At 73.8% G+C, this 12,654-nt stretch overlaps 2 protein-coding genes across 2 annotated transcripts; one reads left to right on the plus strand and one right to left on the minus strand.

The window, feature by feature from the left end:
- Nucleotides 1–488: 488 nt before the first annotated feature.
- NCKAP5L (NCK associated protein 5 like) lies at nt 489–7,379 on the plus strand (the record flags this gene model as incomplete). Its single annotated transcript, XM_040539820.1, is given in 13 exon segments — nt 489–607; nt 2,005–2,242; nt 2,570–2,638; nt 2,744–2,782; nt 2,870–2,989; nt 3,096–3,209; nt 3,650–4,707; nt 4,710–5,510; nt 5,863–6,025; nt 6,110–6,188; nt 6,286–6,579; nt 6,756–6,889; nt 7,068–7,379. Coding segments are annotated over 12 exon segments (3,285 nt in total), but the record flags the coding sequence as incomplete, so codon positions are not given.
- A 1,197-nt stretch (nt 7,380–8,576) lies between these two features.
- TMBIM6 (transmembrane BAX inhibitor motif containing 6) lies at nt 8,577–12,165 on the minus strand. Its single transcript, XM_040539797.1, has 10 exons — nt 12,081–12,165; nt 10,411–10,513; nt 10,185–10,293; nt 9,942–10,062; nt 9,707–9,755; nt 9,521–9,618; nt 9,337–9,416; nt 9,075–9,175; nt 8,898–8,970; nt 8,577–8,730 (listed from the first exon to the last, which is right to left on the minus strand). The coding sequence occupies exons 1-10, from the start codon at nt 12,148–12,150 to the stop codon at nt 8,707–8,709; spliced, it is 828 nt and encodes a 275-aa protein (XP_040395731.1). The 5' UTR covers nt 12,151–12,165; the 3' UTR covers nt 8,577–8,706.
- Between the last annotated feature and the right edge of the window lie 489 nt (nt 12,166–12,654).

Below are 12,654 nucleotides of genomic sequence, written 5' to 3' on the forward strand. Positions count from 1 at the left end.
CCAGTGTCCCCAGCGCGTCCTGGCTGCCCCAAACGGAGCCCAGCCCCTGCAGCGCGGTGGGGCTGGGGATGCTTAGGGCTGTCACCCCGCGTCCCCAAGTTTGCGGTGGTGGCGGTGACATGGGGCAGGCCGAGGCCACCCTGTGGGACAGCGCGGTGGCTGGGGACGGTTCCCTGCCGTCCTCGTGTCCCCGCAGCCGAGCGGTTTGGGCACGTGCTGCGTCCCCGGTGGCTGCTGTCCCTCGGACCAGGGTGACAAGGGGCCCGGTGGGACTGGGGAGGGCGAGCCGGGCTCTGAGCACCCCTGGCCCTGCTGCAGCCACGTCCCCGTCCCCTTCTGCTGCCCCAGCACCGTCCCCACTCCACGTCCCCGTGCCGGGGAGGGAAAGGCTGCAGTGGCGAGGCCTGGGGGGGCTGCGGGCGGCTCTTCCCCTCCAGACAGAGCCTCACTTCCCCCCCGTGACGCAGCCGGAGCCGCTGGCCCCGGGGCCGCTTCCTGCGCCGGGGGCTGAGAAGGGGCCGGGGGACGCCACGTGCCGCCCGGGGGACCCCGGGGTTGCAGAGGGACGGGGACGGCACGGGGACGGCACGGGGACAGCACGTGCGAGGTGCGGCTGCGCGGTGGGGCGCAGGGCGCGTGGCCGAGGTCCCGCAGCGCCTTGTGGTGGGGAGGGGGCTCGGGAGAACGTCCCGCGGCCTCTCCGCGCCTGTCCCCGCTGCGCCGCGGGACACGGGCACGCTTCGGTCGGCGGTGCCGCTCTCGTGGCGCCGGGTGGAAGGCGGCAGAGTTCGCGCAGGGGTTCTCGGCTGCTCCCACCCTCGGCCTGGCCGGCGACGGCGGGGTCCGGGGCAGCCTCGTGGGGTCCCTGCGGGGGCTGAGGTGCTGCGAGAGCCGCGCGCACCCTGAGCTCGCCTGCTTCCCATCGGCTCCTTCCCGTCCCGGTTGGTGGCGAGCCTCTGGCTTGAATCCTTTGTGGGGTGGCCACACGGCCACTCACCCACCGGCACCCCAAAAGCCTCCCCTCTTACCCTCTCCGGTCTTCCCCGTGCCGGCCCCGCAGCCAAACGGCGCCAAGGCCCCGGGTGAGCCCTGGGTGAGCCCCGGTCCTCGCCTGGCTCACGGGTTATGGGGTCCCGACCCCCCCCTGCCCACAGCCTGGCCGAGGGTCCTGTCCCCCCAAAAACGGAACCGGGTGCCCAGCGGGACCCCGCTCCGTGGGGTGCTGGGGGGCTCCGAGCCCCCCTCTGGGGGGGATTCCCGGTGCCCCCCGGCCTCTCCCTGCCGGGGGGTGCTCGGTGCCCCGGGAGGGGGGGGGCCCAAAGGGAGGTGCTGCCCGCTTCGTGCCCGGTTCCCCGGTGCTCCCCGCCCGGGGCTGCGGGGCCGGAGCTGGCGGAGCCGCGCACCGGGGGCGGCGGCGGCGGCGGCGGCGGCCCCGGCTCCTCCCCGGCCGCGGTGGGAAGGCGGAGCCGGGCCGCCGCCGCCTCCCAACAATAGCGCGGCCGGGCCGGGCCGGGATGGAACCGGGAACGCCGCCGGGACCGGCCCCGGGGCTGCGGGGAGCGGAGACGGGCGGAGCCGCCGGGAGCTGCGGGCTGTGAGTGTGCGGGGCTCGGATCCCGGGGCTCGGTTCCCGGTTCCCGGGGCTCGGATCCCGGGGCTCGGTTCTCGGTTCCCGGTTCCCGGGGCCGGGCCGTGTTCCGCCGCGCACGGAGCGGCCCCGGGGCGAGCAGCGCGGGGAGGCACCGGCACCACCGGGGGGGCGGGGGAGGGAGCCCCGGTGAAACCGGGCTGCCCAGCCCCGGGGGGGGCCCCTCTGCACCCTGGGGCTCTCTGAACCCCCCGGTGCCGGCCCCGGGCTCCGTACCCACCGTGGCGACCCGGTGCTGGCCCGGGGGTGCTGTGCGTGGCGATGCCGGTGCCAGCCCCGGTGTTCCCCGAAGGCACCGGAACCCCGGTGTTCCCCCACCCCCCACCCCCCCGTCTCAGCCCCGGTGTCCCCCACAGGTGACGCTGCAGAGGGACAAGGCTGGGGACGTCTGCGCTGTCCTGGCCGGACCCCAGCGAGGTGAGGGGGGTCTGGGCCTGGCAGCGCCCCGGGCGGGGGGACGCCGGCCTCGGCTGCGTCCCCTCGCAGGCAGCGATGTCGGAGAGCGCGGCCGAGGCGCAGGGAGACGAGAGCCCCGCGGCACGCGGCGAGACGGGCACCAGCCATGAGCTCCTGCAGCGGCTGCGGGAGCTGGAGGTACGGAGGGGAGCGGGGATCGGGGCCACCGGGCAGCTCCGGCCAGTGCCACCACGCAGCCGGTGCCACCACGCAGCCGGTGCCACCATCCATCCACGGCTGGTGCCATGGAGCCAGCAGCCCTGGGGACATGGTGGGGACAGCTCCCACCTTCTCACGGTGCCACCACTCCTGGGCTGGGGCAGCTGGGGACAGCCCTTTTTGCAGCCCCCACAGCCCACCAGGCAGAGGAGGGTTCCCTCGGTGCCACGGGGGGGGGGGGGGGGGTCACCAAGCGCCCAGGCCCCTCGGCAGCGTCCCCTGAACCTGTCCCCTCTCTGTCCCCAGGCAGAGAACTCGGCCTTGGCCCAGGCCAACGAGAACCAGCGGGAGACCTACGAGCGCTGCCTGGATGAGGTACTGGGGACACCGGGGCTCGGCGGGGGTCACACGCGTGTGCCAGGGCACGGGGCTGCGTGTGCCCTCCGCAGCCCCCCCCCAAGATCCTCTCTTCTTCCCCAGGTCGCCAACCACGTGGTGCAGGCACTGCTCAACCAGAAGGTGGGTGTCTGGGGGGTGTCCGTGGGGCTGGGGGGGGCCCAGGGGGAGCCGGGGTGACGCTGCCATCATTGTCCCCCCCCCCTCCAGGACCTGCGTGAGGAGTGCATCAAGCTGAAGAAGCGCGTCTTCGACCTGGAGCGCCAGAACCAGGCGCTGAGCGACCTCTTCCAGCAGAAGCTGCAGCTCTCGGCCGGATCCCTGCCCCAGGTGCCGTGGGGGGGTCCGTGTTAATGCTGGGGGTGGGCTGTGGGGGGGTGGGTGTGGGGCAGAACCCCCCCCCCAGCCACGTAACCTGGTGCTGCCTCCCCTCCAGCTGCCGCTGCACCCGGTGCCGGTGTCCCTGGATGCTCCGGGCAGCCCCCAGCTGGGCTCCACCGAACAGCCCCCCGCCTTGCTGCCCCCGGGCTGCTGTGCCCCCCCAGCAGAGGTGGGTACCGGTGCCTCCAAAGCCCCCCCCGCATGCCTGGTCCCCATCCCCGTGCCCGTAGCATTGCCCTTTCCAGGCCTGGGGTCTCCCCAAGGCCACCGTGAGCCCTCTGTGAGCCCGCGGCATCCCCATCCCTGAGCCCCCTGCCCTGGGGATGGGGGCTGCCCGTGGTGTCCCCGTCCCCATGCCCGTGGTGTCCCCTTCTCCGGGTCCACGGCACCCCCTGCTCCTCCTGTGATGTCCCCAGCTCCCACCCCCTTTGTCCGCGGTGTCCCTGTCCCTGGTTTTGTTGCGTCCCTGTCCCTGGTTCTGTTGCATCCCTGTCCCCAACCCCTCCACCCCTGGGTGTCCCCAAGCCCGTGGCATCCCCCTAGCCCGTCTCCACCACTCGGGATCCCAGCACCGGGCACCCACAGGGTGACAGTGCCCTGTCCCCGCAGGCCACCCCGGTGGGACCCTCGGGCAGCCCCGTGCTCAGCCCTGGCGCCCCCTCCCTGGACGCCCTCTCCCCCTTCTTCAAGAAGAAAGCGCAGATCCTGGAGGTGTTGCGCAAGCTGGAGGAGACGGACCCGCTGCTGGGACCCCCCTCGGGTCCCCCCCACGCCCAGGGGCCCCCCGACTCCCCCTGCTCCCCCGAACCCCGGGCTGGGGCCGACGCACCGGGCTGGGCCCCCTCCTGCCCGCTGCGGGGCCTGGGGGCGGCTGCGGGGTGGCGGGGGGCCGAGGGCAGCCCCTGTTCGTCGCCGGAGGAGGCCGCCCCGCCGCGGGGGGCTCTGCTCAGCGCCTTGGCCGAGCGGCTGCTGCGGGGGGACGGGGGGTGCTGCCGCCTCAACGGCGAGGCTCCGGGCCCCCCCCGGCAGCGTGGCGGCGGCGGCCCCGAGCACCCCGCTTTCCTGGGGCTGTACGCCCCGTGTGAGGAGAGCCCCGAGGGCGGCTTCGCCCCGCTTTCCCCCCGCCTGGGGCTGCCTTCACCCGGGGGGGGGGCGCCCCCCTTGACCTCCCCTTCCAAGGTGCTCAAGGCGCTGAAGCTGCCGGGCCCCCCCGGGGTGCTGCGCCTCAGCCCCCAGCTCGCCCGCGCCTCCAAGATCCCCTGCCGCAGCAGCAACCCCGAGGCCTCGCCGGTGCTCAGCCGCCGCGCGTCCCCCGACGCCCCCCCCGAGCCGGGCTCCCCCGAGCCCCCGGGTTTCCCCCTGCCTCACGCTTACGAGGCAGCCGAGCAGCCCCTGGGGCCGCTGCCGGCGGGACCCCCCGCCGCTGGGGAGCGGGCAGCCGCGTCCCCCCCGAGCCCCCGCCGTGGTGCTGGGGGCTCGGCCCCCTCCCGCCGCCCTGGCAAGAAGCCCCCCGAGCCGGGCTACCTGCCCTTCAAGGAGCGCCTGGCTGCCCTGGGCAAGCTGCGGGGCGCTGACAGCCGTGAGCCCCCCGGTCCTGGGCGGCCAGAGAGGGGCCACGGTGCTGAGCCGCGGCCCCCGGCCCGGGGGTGTTTGGGGGGGCAGCCTGAAGCACCCTGAGCCGGCGCACGGCGCGGAGCCCCTGGCACGGTGCTACTCCTCCGGCTCCATGGGCGAGCACGGCAAAGTGGGGGGCAAGGGGCGCCCCCCCGGTGGCAGGACCCCGCCGCGCGCCCCCCCCGCCGCCTCCCGCCAAGGCTGCCCGCAGCCCCCACGGCAGCCCCACCAAGCTGCCCACCAAGGCGGCCGGCAAAACCGGGGGGCCCCGGGGCGAGGAGCCCAAGGCGGCTCCGGCGGCGGCGGCAGCGGGGGCCGCCAAGGCAGCCGGGGGTCCCCGCAAGGCACCGCCTGGCCCCGAAGCCCTCGGCGCGGGGTCCGCGGCGGGCGCTGCCGGGCATTCGGCCATCGAGGAGAAGGTGATGAAGGGCATCGAGGAGAACGTGCTGCGGCTGCAGGGCCAGGAGCGGGCGCCGGCGGCGGAGGTCAAGGTCAAGCCGGCCGGAGGCTTGGCCAGCTGGTTCGGGCTGCGGCGCAGCAAGCTGCCGGCGCTCAGCCGCCGCGCCGAGGGCGCCCGGGGCCGGGAATGGTCCGGGGCACCGGCACCCCTGCGGCGCGAGGTGAAGCTGGCCGCCCGCAAACTGGAGGCCGAGAGCCTCAACATCTCCAAGCTGATGGAGAAGGCGGAGGACCTGCGCAAGGCGCTGCAGGAGGAGCAGGCCTTCCTCCACGGGCTGGCGTTGGACAAGGGACGGCCCCGGGCCCGCGGTCCCGGTCCTGAGCGCAGCCCCGGGCAGCTCCAGGTGATGTACCAGGAGGTGACGGCCGAGAACTTCATGCAGCAGCTGCTCAACAGGTCAGGGGTGGCCTCAAGGCCAACGGGGAGCTGGGGACACCGCGGGCCTGGGGACACCGCGGGCCTGGGGACGCCATGGAGGGAGGGAGAAGGAGGCGATGGGGTTGGGGATGCAATTGGGTCGGGAAGGGGTGGGCAAAGGGGCTGGGGACACCACAGGAGGAGTGGGGGACGCCACACAGCCAGAGCTGGGGATACCGCGGGCTTGGGGGCACTGCAGGTCCCCTCCGTGATGCTGCTCTGGGGGGCAGCTGCTTGGGTGCCCCCAGCGCTGGCTGGGTGCTGAGCGTGGTGGGGGTGTGTGTGTGTGGGGGGGTCCCCAACTTCCCTCCTGATGCCACCTTGTCCCCAGGGTGGACGGGAAGGACGTGTCCTACGAGAGCCGCCTGGAGCACAAGCGGGACCTGTGTGACTTCCAGCGGGTCTCCCCCGACGCCAAAGACCCCCGGCTCTGCCGGCCGCCCCGGAACGGGATCGTGGGACACCTGCGGGGCTGCCAGGAGCCCCCGGACAAGGTTGGGACCCCCCGTCCCCACCCCTCACCTATCCGTCCGAGCTCCCTGGAGGCCGCGGCCGCTCACCCTCCTCTCCTGCCGTAGGTGCCCGACGTGGGGCTGCGGGACGAGCTGCCGTCGGACGAGAGCTTGTCCGAATCGGGGACGTCGCAGCACTTCGCAGGTGAGCGGCCGTCTCGGGGGGGGGGGGGGGGGGGGGGGTCCCGTGGGGGTTTTTTGGGCTTATCCCCAGCCCTCACGCCTCCGCTTGTCCCCCGCAGCGTGCGGGTCGCTGACGCGGACACTGGACAGCGGCATCGGGACCTTCCCGCCCCCGGATTATGGGGGGGCCCCCGCTAAAAGCGCCCCGAAGCCCCGCGGGCGCCCGGAGCCCCTGCCCGGCGCCGCGCCGGCGCGGCCGGCAGCCCTCACCAAAGTGCCGCGCAAGGCTCGCACGCTGGAGCGGGAGGTGCCCAGCGTGGAGGAGCTGCTGGTGCCCGGCAAGCACCGGAGCGTGGCCCCCTCCCGTGCCACCGCCCCCCCCAGCGCTCACAGCCACCGGGGCTGTCCCCAAGGTGCGTGTCCCTCCGTGTCACCCGGGCACGGGGTGGCCGTGCGACACCCCGCTGGTGGCGCAAGGTGCACCCCAGTGCAGTGTGTGCGTGGGGGGGGGTCTCATGGGGGGGGGGGGGGGGGTTGTGTGACCTTGCTGGTATTGACCCCCCCCCCCCCCCCACCCTTTTCCCTGCAGACGCCGATGCCGAGAAGCCGCGGCGCGTCCAGCAGAGCAAGAACTGGACCTTCCCCAACGCCAAAGCCTGCGGAGCCCCCGACCCCTTCCTCTGCCCCCCCGGGGGGCTGGAGGGGCTGCACCAGCCTGCGCTGGTAAGGGGGCCACTCGGGTTGGGGGGGGGGGGGGGGGGGAGGGCAACTTGGATGGGGGGGGTCTGTGGTTGTAAGGATGTAAATAGTGTGTGTGGGGGGGGGGGGGGGGCATGGTGAGCCCTGCTCATTGCTCTGCTCATTATTCCCCGTCCCTCCCCCCCCCCCCCCATCCCCGCAGGCACCCGTGTGCAGCCCGGCTGGGCACCGTGGGGCATCCCCGGAGGCCCCCCCGCCGCTGCCCCCCGCTCTCAGCGCCTGCAGCAGCCGCACGCCCAGCGCCTCGGACGTGGGGGACGAGGGCAGCACCGAGGCTCGGTCGCGGGACGCCGGCTGCGGCCCCCCCCGGGATGGAGCACTCGGAGTCGCTCAGCGACTCGCTCTACGACAGCCTCTCCTCCTGCGGCAGCCAGGGCTGAGCCCCCCCCCCTCCCCCCCCATGCCCCCCACCCCCCCCCCCTTCCACGGGTCCGTCCCTTACCACCCCCCCCCCCCCCCCCCCCCCCCCCCCCCCCCCCCCCCCCCCCCAATCCTCAGGTCACACTCGCACATCTTCCACCCCTCGTTTCCCCCCCCCCCCCCGTGCAACGTTGCACAAGTGGGGGGGCAGCAGGGGAGGGAAAGCGGGGCCCAACCTGGGGGTGCTGCCCCCCCCGGGGGGGGGGGGGGTTGTCCCAGGGCCCCGTGTCACCCCCCCCCCCCAGGCTGCGCGCCCGGGCCCCGGGCCCCTGCCCAGCTCTCTCTGATGGTGCTATTGCAGTGTACAGCCCCCGCTGCCGGGTTTTTAACTCAATAAAGCCGCCCCCCCGCCTCCCCCGGTTTATTTATACGTAGTCTCCTGAAGCCGCTGTCGTCTCTCAGCCTTGGGCCCCCCCCCCAAGCTCACGGTTTCCCCCCCCCCCGGGCCCCCTCCTGCCCGCCGCAGGCAGAGTCCAGCCACACACGGCAGCGAGCGTCAAGTCTGAGCGTTTTATTGACTTCATCCCGGTGTACAAAGTAAGACTATGGCGATTTTTATTTTGTTTTATTATTATTATTCTTATTTTTTTTTTTTTTAATAGAGCTCTGAATCGAAACACCTTCGTCTTCACAGTCCGAGCGCGCGGCAGCGGGGCTGCGCGCGGGCAGGGAGGTCGGGGGGGGGGGTGGGGTGGGGGGGTCGGGGGGGGGGGAATTACAGTCAGCGCTGGGGCAGACCTGCTGGGCGGCTGGCGGCTGAGTTCTTTTCCGTTGTATTTCTTGGCACTGGTGCTGAAGGAGAGGCTCCTCCGGCCCGGCAGGCAGAGAGGAGGGGGTTTGGCTTCAGGTGCCCAGCCCCGCGGGGCAGCTGGGGTGTGTGTGGGGGGGGTGTCCCTCCGCCCCCCCCTCCCCTTCCCCCCACTGTCACGGGGAGGGGGCCCGCAGCCACCTTTCGGGGCAGGGGCTAACGCCCCCGGGTCTGTGCACGAGGGCTTGGCAGGGATGTGGCGCCTGCGGGGCCGGGGAGTGGGAGAAACCCCTACCGAAAGCTCCCGGCTCTGGGATAACCCCGACGGACCCCGGGCTGCGGAGCCAGCAGCTGCTGGCCGCCATCCCGGGCTGTGGGGGAGCCAAAGCCCAGCAGGATCTGCAACAAATCAGCTGGTTTGTAGTCAAAGGAAAAGCTAAACGAGAGGAGAAAAAAAAAAAAAAACCAGAAAAACCCACGAGGTGCGAAAGCTTCTGGGCTGCTTTTCATCGGCAGCAAGCACAAACCCCTTTAATGAATCGGAGGAGGGACGGGGACGGGGACGGGAAGGGGGAGCGGGGCGGGGACGGCTCCACCTCCACGTGGAGCGGCTTCACTTCTTCTCCTTCTTCTTGTTCTGCGAGGGGAGAGGCAGCCGGTCACTGCTGGGGCTGTCACTGCTGGGGCTGCGGTGCCCCCCCCCCCCCGTCCCCCCTGTGCTGCCCCCACCCCGCTCAGCCCCGTGTCCCCCCCCCAATCCCCCCCCCCCCCAGCCCCCGGAGGGGCCCGGGGAGCAGCACCCACCTCGGTCATGCCCAGGATCATCAGGAGCTCGCGGAAGATGTTGACGAAGTCGAGGAAGAGATCCACGCAGTGCCTGTGGGGACGGAGCGGGGCGTTTAGGGGGGGGGTGGGGGGGGGCCTGGCCCATCCCATCCCATCCCATCCCACCCCCTCCCGAAGCCCGGCCGCGGCGCCCACCAGATGTAATCCTTGTCGCCGCTCTCCGCCTTCTCGATGATGAGCTGCGTGTCGAACAGCACGAAGCCACACATGAGCATCAGCCCCAGGTAGAGGTTGGCCTGGTTGGGAGGGAGAAAGGCTGTGAGCCGGGGAGCTTCCCGGTGGGACCCCGTCCTGGGGGGGGGGGGGGGGCCGCGTCTGCGCTCTTGGGGGGGCGCGGGGGGGAGCGTTTCTGGAGCTGCCTCCGGGCCGGGGAAGGACGGCGCAAGGCCGCGCTCACCGTGAAGAGCCAGGTGGAGCCCACGAACGCGTTAACCACGGAGGAGAGGAGCATCAGGGTGAGGCCGGAGAGCAGGAAACCTGCCGAGAGCGGGCAGCGAGTGAGGCCCCGGCCCCGTGGGGGGGGAGGGGGGGGCCACCCCCAGCCCCATATGGGCCGCCCCAACCCCCCCCCCCCCCCTCACCTCCCAGGTAGAGGAAGCTGCGGCGCCGGGCGTAGAGGGCGCTGAGCGAGAAGCAGGCGAAGACGGTGGCGGTGCCCAGGAAGGCGGTGGGGATGATGCTGGGGGAGAGAGACCGGGGGGGGTGGGGTGAGCAGGGCCCTCGGGACAGCGGGGGGGGGGGGGGGGGGGGGTGGGGGCTGCGCCTACCCGGGGTTGATGGCGATGCACATTTGCAGGAGGGGCCCCAGGTTGATGCCTGGAAGGACAGAGCAGGGCGTTACCCTTCGGGGTCTCTCCTCACCCCCCCAACTCCGGTTTCCGACCACAGGGAGAGGGGCAGCAGGGCCCTTCTGGGGCCACCCAAACCTCTTGTGTGTTGTGTGTCCCCCCCACCCCCGCAGCTCCTCAGATTTGGGGGGGCTGGGGGGGGGGGGGCACGTACCCGTCAGGAAGGCGAAGCCGGCCAGCATCCCCAGGCGCTTCTGCTCCGTCTCCCTGCTGTGGGGGGTGGCCGTCAGCCAGATCATCAGCCCCAGGGAGCCCAGGCCGGTCAGCAGGCTGAACTGCGGGGGCGAGACGGACACCGGGGTTGGGGGGGGGGGGTTGGGGGGGGGCTCGCGTCACCCCGAGGGGCGGCCGGCGCCCTCCCGGGGGGGGGGGGGGGGCTGCCCCCCCCGCCCCTCACCTGGAAGAGGTGGGTCACCACGTTGATGTAGGCCCCCACGGCGGCCACCAGCATGCAGAGGGCGAAGCTGGCGTAGACCCTCTTCAGGTGCTCCTGGGTGGAGGCCGAGCTGCGGACGAGGGGGGTCGGGGGGGTGAGGCAGGGGGGATGGGACGGGACGATTTGTGTGGCCCCCCCCCCCCCCAAATTTTCCCCTCCCCCCCCCCCCGGCCCGCGCGCTACTCACATGTGGGAGAACTTGAAGAGGGCATCAAGATTGATGTTGCGCTCGAAGACGTTCATGGTGCCAGCTGCGAGCAGACTCACCGGCAGCTTCGCAGAGGTGCAGGCTGGAAGAAGGGAGGTGGGTTTTAGGCTGGGTCCTGCCCACCCCCACCCCAAAAAAAAACCACCCTGCTCTCTGCAACCCCCCCCCCCCCCCCCCCCCGATGCTCTCCCCGGCGCCGGAGGAGCCGCGAGCTGCTGCGTGGCCGCCCTGCTCTCTGCTGGAGTTGGGGGGGGGGGGGGCGCATGGGGCTTCCCCCCCCCCAGCTGGTGCAAGCGTTGCAGGCTGTTGCGAGACCGGGGCTGCCCCGGGGGAGGCCCCGAGCCCCGGGGGGAGGGCTCCCAGCAGCTGGAAAGCGGCTTTGGGCCAGGCCCCCATTAGCGGCCCTAATGACGTCCCCAGCCGAGGCCCCAGCAGCGCCCAGGGCTCCCCGCGGGGCCTCCTCCGGCTTCGGCGGCTCCCATCCGGCTCCTGTTTACTCTGGCACGGGTGAAAGCGAAACCGGCCCCGGGGGCACGGGCAGCCGGTCCCCGGGGGGTGCAGGGGGGCCGGCTGGGGGCTGCCGGGAGGGCCTGGGGGCTCTTCCCTGTAGCCGGTGCCTTTCTCCGGGGCTCCACCGAGGCCCCGGTGCTCTTGGCCGGGGGGGACGAGCTGCTCCCCGTCGCTCCGGGGCGGTTCAACACCATCCCGGCCCCACCGGTTCTGCCCCAGCACCGGGCCAGGGAAACCAAGCCGGGTGCCACCGGGGGGGGGGGGGGGGGGCACCGGTTCTGAGCGCCTGCCGGTGCCGGGATCAGAGGGCAGCAGCCGGATGCGCTCGGCGATGCCAGCCCCGGCCGGGCGACCTTTACCCGGTGCCCGCCCCGGCCCCGCCGCTGCCCGGGGCCCAGCGGCTGCCGCCCCTTTTTGGGGCTGCGCCGAGCGCGGGGGGCCGCTGGGGGAGCCCCCCCACACCGAGAGGAGAGGCCCCGGGGGGGATCCCCTCGGCACGGGCCGGGCTCAGAGCGGCTCGGTCCCGGTCCGCGGTCCTGGCCCCGGTCCTGATCCCGGTCCCGGACCCGGTCCAGGTTCACGATCGCGGTCCCCGATCCCGGTTCACGGCCCCGGTCCCGGTACCCGTCCACGATACCGGTCCCGGTTCCCGGTCCCGATCCTGGTCCCCACCCCCGGTCCTGATTCCGATCCCGGTCCCCGGCCCCGACTCCGGTTCCCGGTCCCCGATTCCCGATCCATGGCCCCGGTCCCGGTTCCGATCCCGATCCCGACCCCCGGTCCCGATTCCGGTCCCCGCCCCCGACCCCCGGTCCCGGCTCCGGTACCCGACCCCCGGTCCCGGCCCCGGTTCCCGATCCCCGGTCCCGGTTCCGATCCCGGTCCCGGTTCCCGGCTCCGCCGCCTCTGGGCCCGGTGCGAGGGGGCGGCCCCGGCCCCCCGGGAAGGCCTCGGGGGGGGGGGGGGGGGGGGCGGGTGGCGCTGCCCAGGCCGGGCCCCCCCGGCCCTGTGGGGGGGATCCGGGGGCCCCCCCGCGTCCCGCAGCCGCCGCGGGGGCTCCGGGGGCCGTTAACGGGGCCGGGGCCGGGGCCCGGTCCCAGCCCCCAGCCCCCAACCCCCCCCCCCCCCGCGGCCCTCACCTGCGCCGCGCTCCGCCGTCCGTTCCAGGCCTCGAACGCTCCCCACTGCGCCCCGCCCCCCGCCCCCCATTGGCTGCCCCCTCTCCAAGGCCCGCCCTCCGCCTCTCCCCATTGGCCCGCCGCCCGCCGCTCACGGAGGGGCGGTGCGGGGGGGGAGGTGGGGAGAGACGCTGCCGAAGCCTATTGGTCAGCGGCCGCGCCCGAGCGCCGCCATTGGCTGCGCTTCGGCCCGCCCCCGCGCGGAGCCGCGGGGCTCGTTGGGCGAGGCCGGGCCAATGGGCGCCGCCCGCTTGCTTGCTGCTCTTGGGCGCCCCCTGGCGGCGGCGGCGGCGGCCTGCAGGCGTGACGGGGGGCGTGGCTTGACGGGGAGGAGGCGAGGCCTGGTGGATGGGGGCGTGGCCTGGTTGGGCGTGGGCGTGGCCTGGCGGGACACGAGTGCGGTTTGGCGAAGGGGGCGTGGCCTGGCGGTGTGGGCGTGGCCTGGCGGAGCACGGGTGTGGCGTGGCGGAGGGGGGCGTGGTCTTGCGGAGGGGGGCGTGGTGTGGAAGAGAGGGGCGTGGTCTAACCGGGAGGG

The sequence above is a fragment of the Cygnus olor genome, chromosome 29, assembly GCF_009769625.2.
Source record: "Cygnus olor isolate bCygOlo1 chromosome 29, bCygOlo1.pri.v2, whole genome shotgun sequence".
Classification (NCBI taxonomy): Eukaryota; Metazoa; Chordata; class Aves; order Anseriformes; family Anatidae; genus Cygnus; species Cygnus olor.

Bases quoted from the DNA above. Each gene is read 5' to 3' on its own strand.
- TMBIM6 (XM_040539797.1), bottom strand. From the start codon at position 12,150: ATGGGGGGCGGGGGGCGGGGCGCAGTGGGGAGCGTTCGAGGCCTGGAA. The intron at 10,294-10,410 runs GTGAGTAGCGCG...CCTCGTCCGCAG, and splicing joins CTCTTCAAGTTCTCCCACAT to CTCGGCCTCCACCCAGGAGC. The intron at 10,063-10,184 runs GTGAGGGGCGGG...TCGCCCCCGCAG, and splicing joins TGGTGACCCACCTCTTCCAG to TTCAGCCTGCTGACCGGCCT.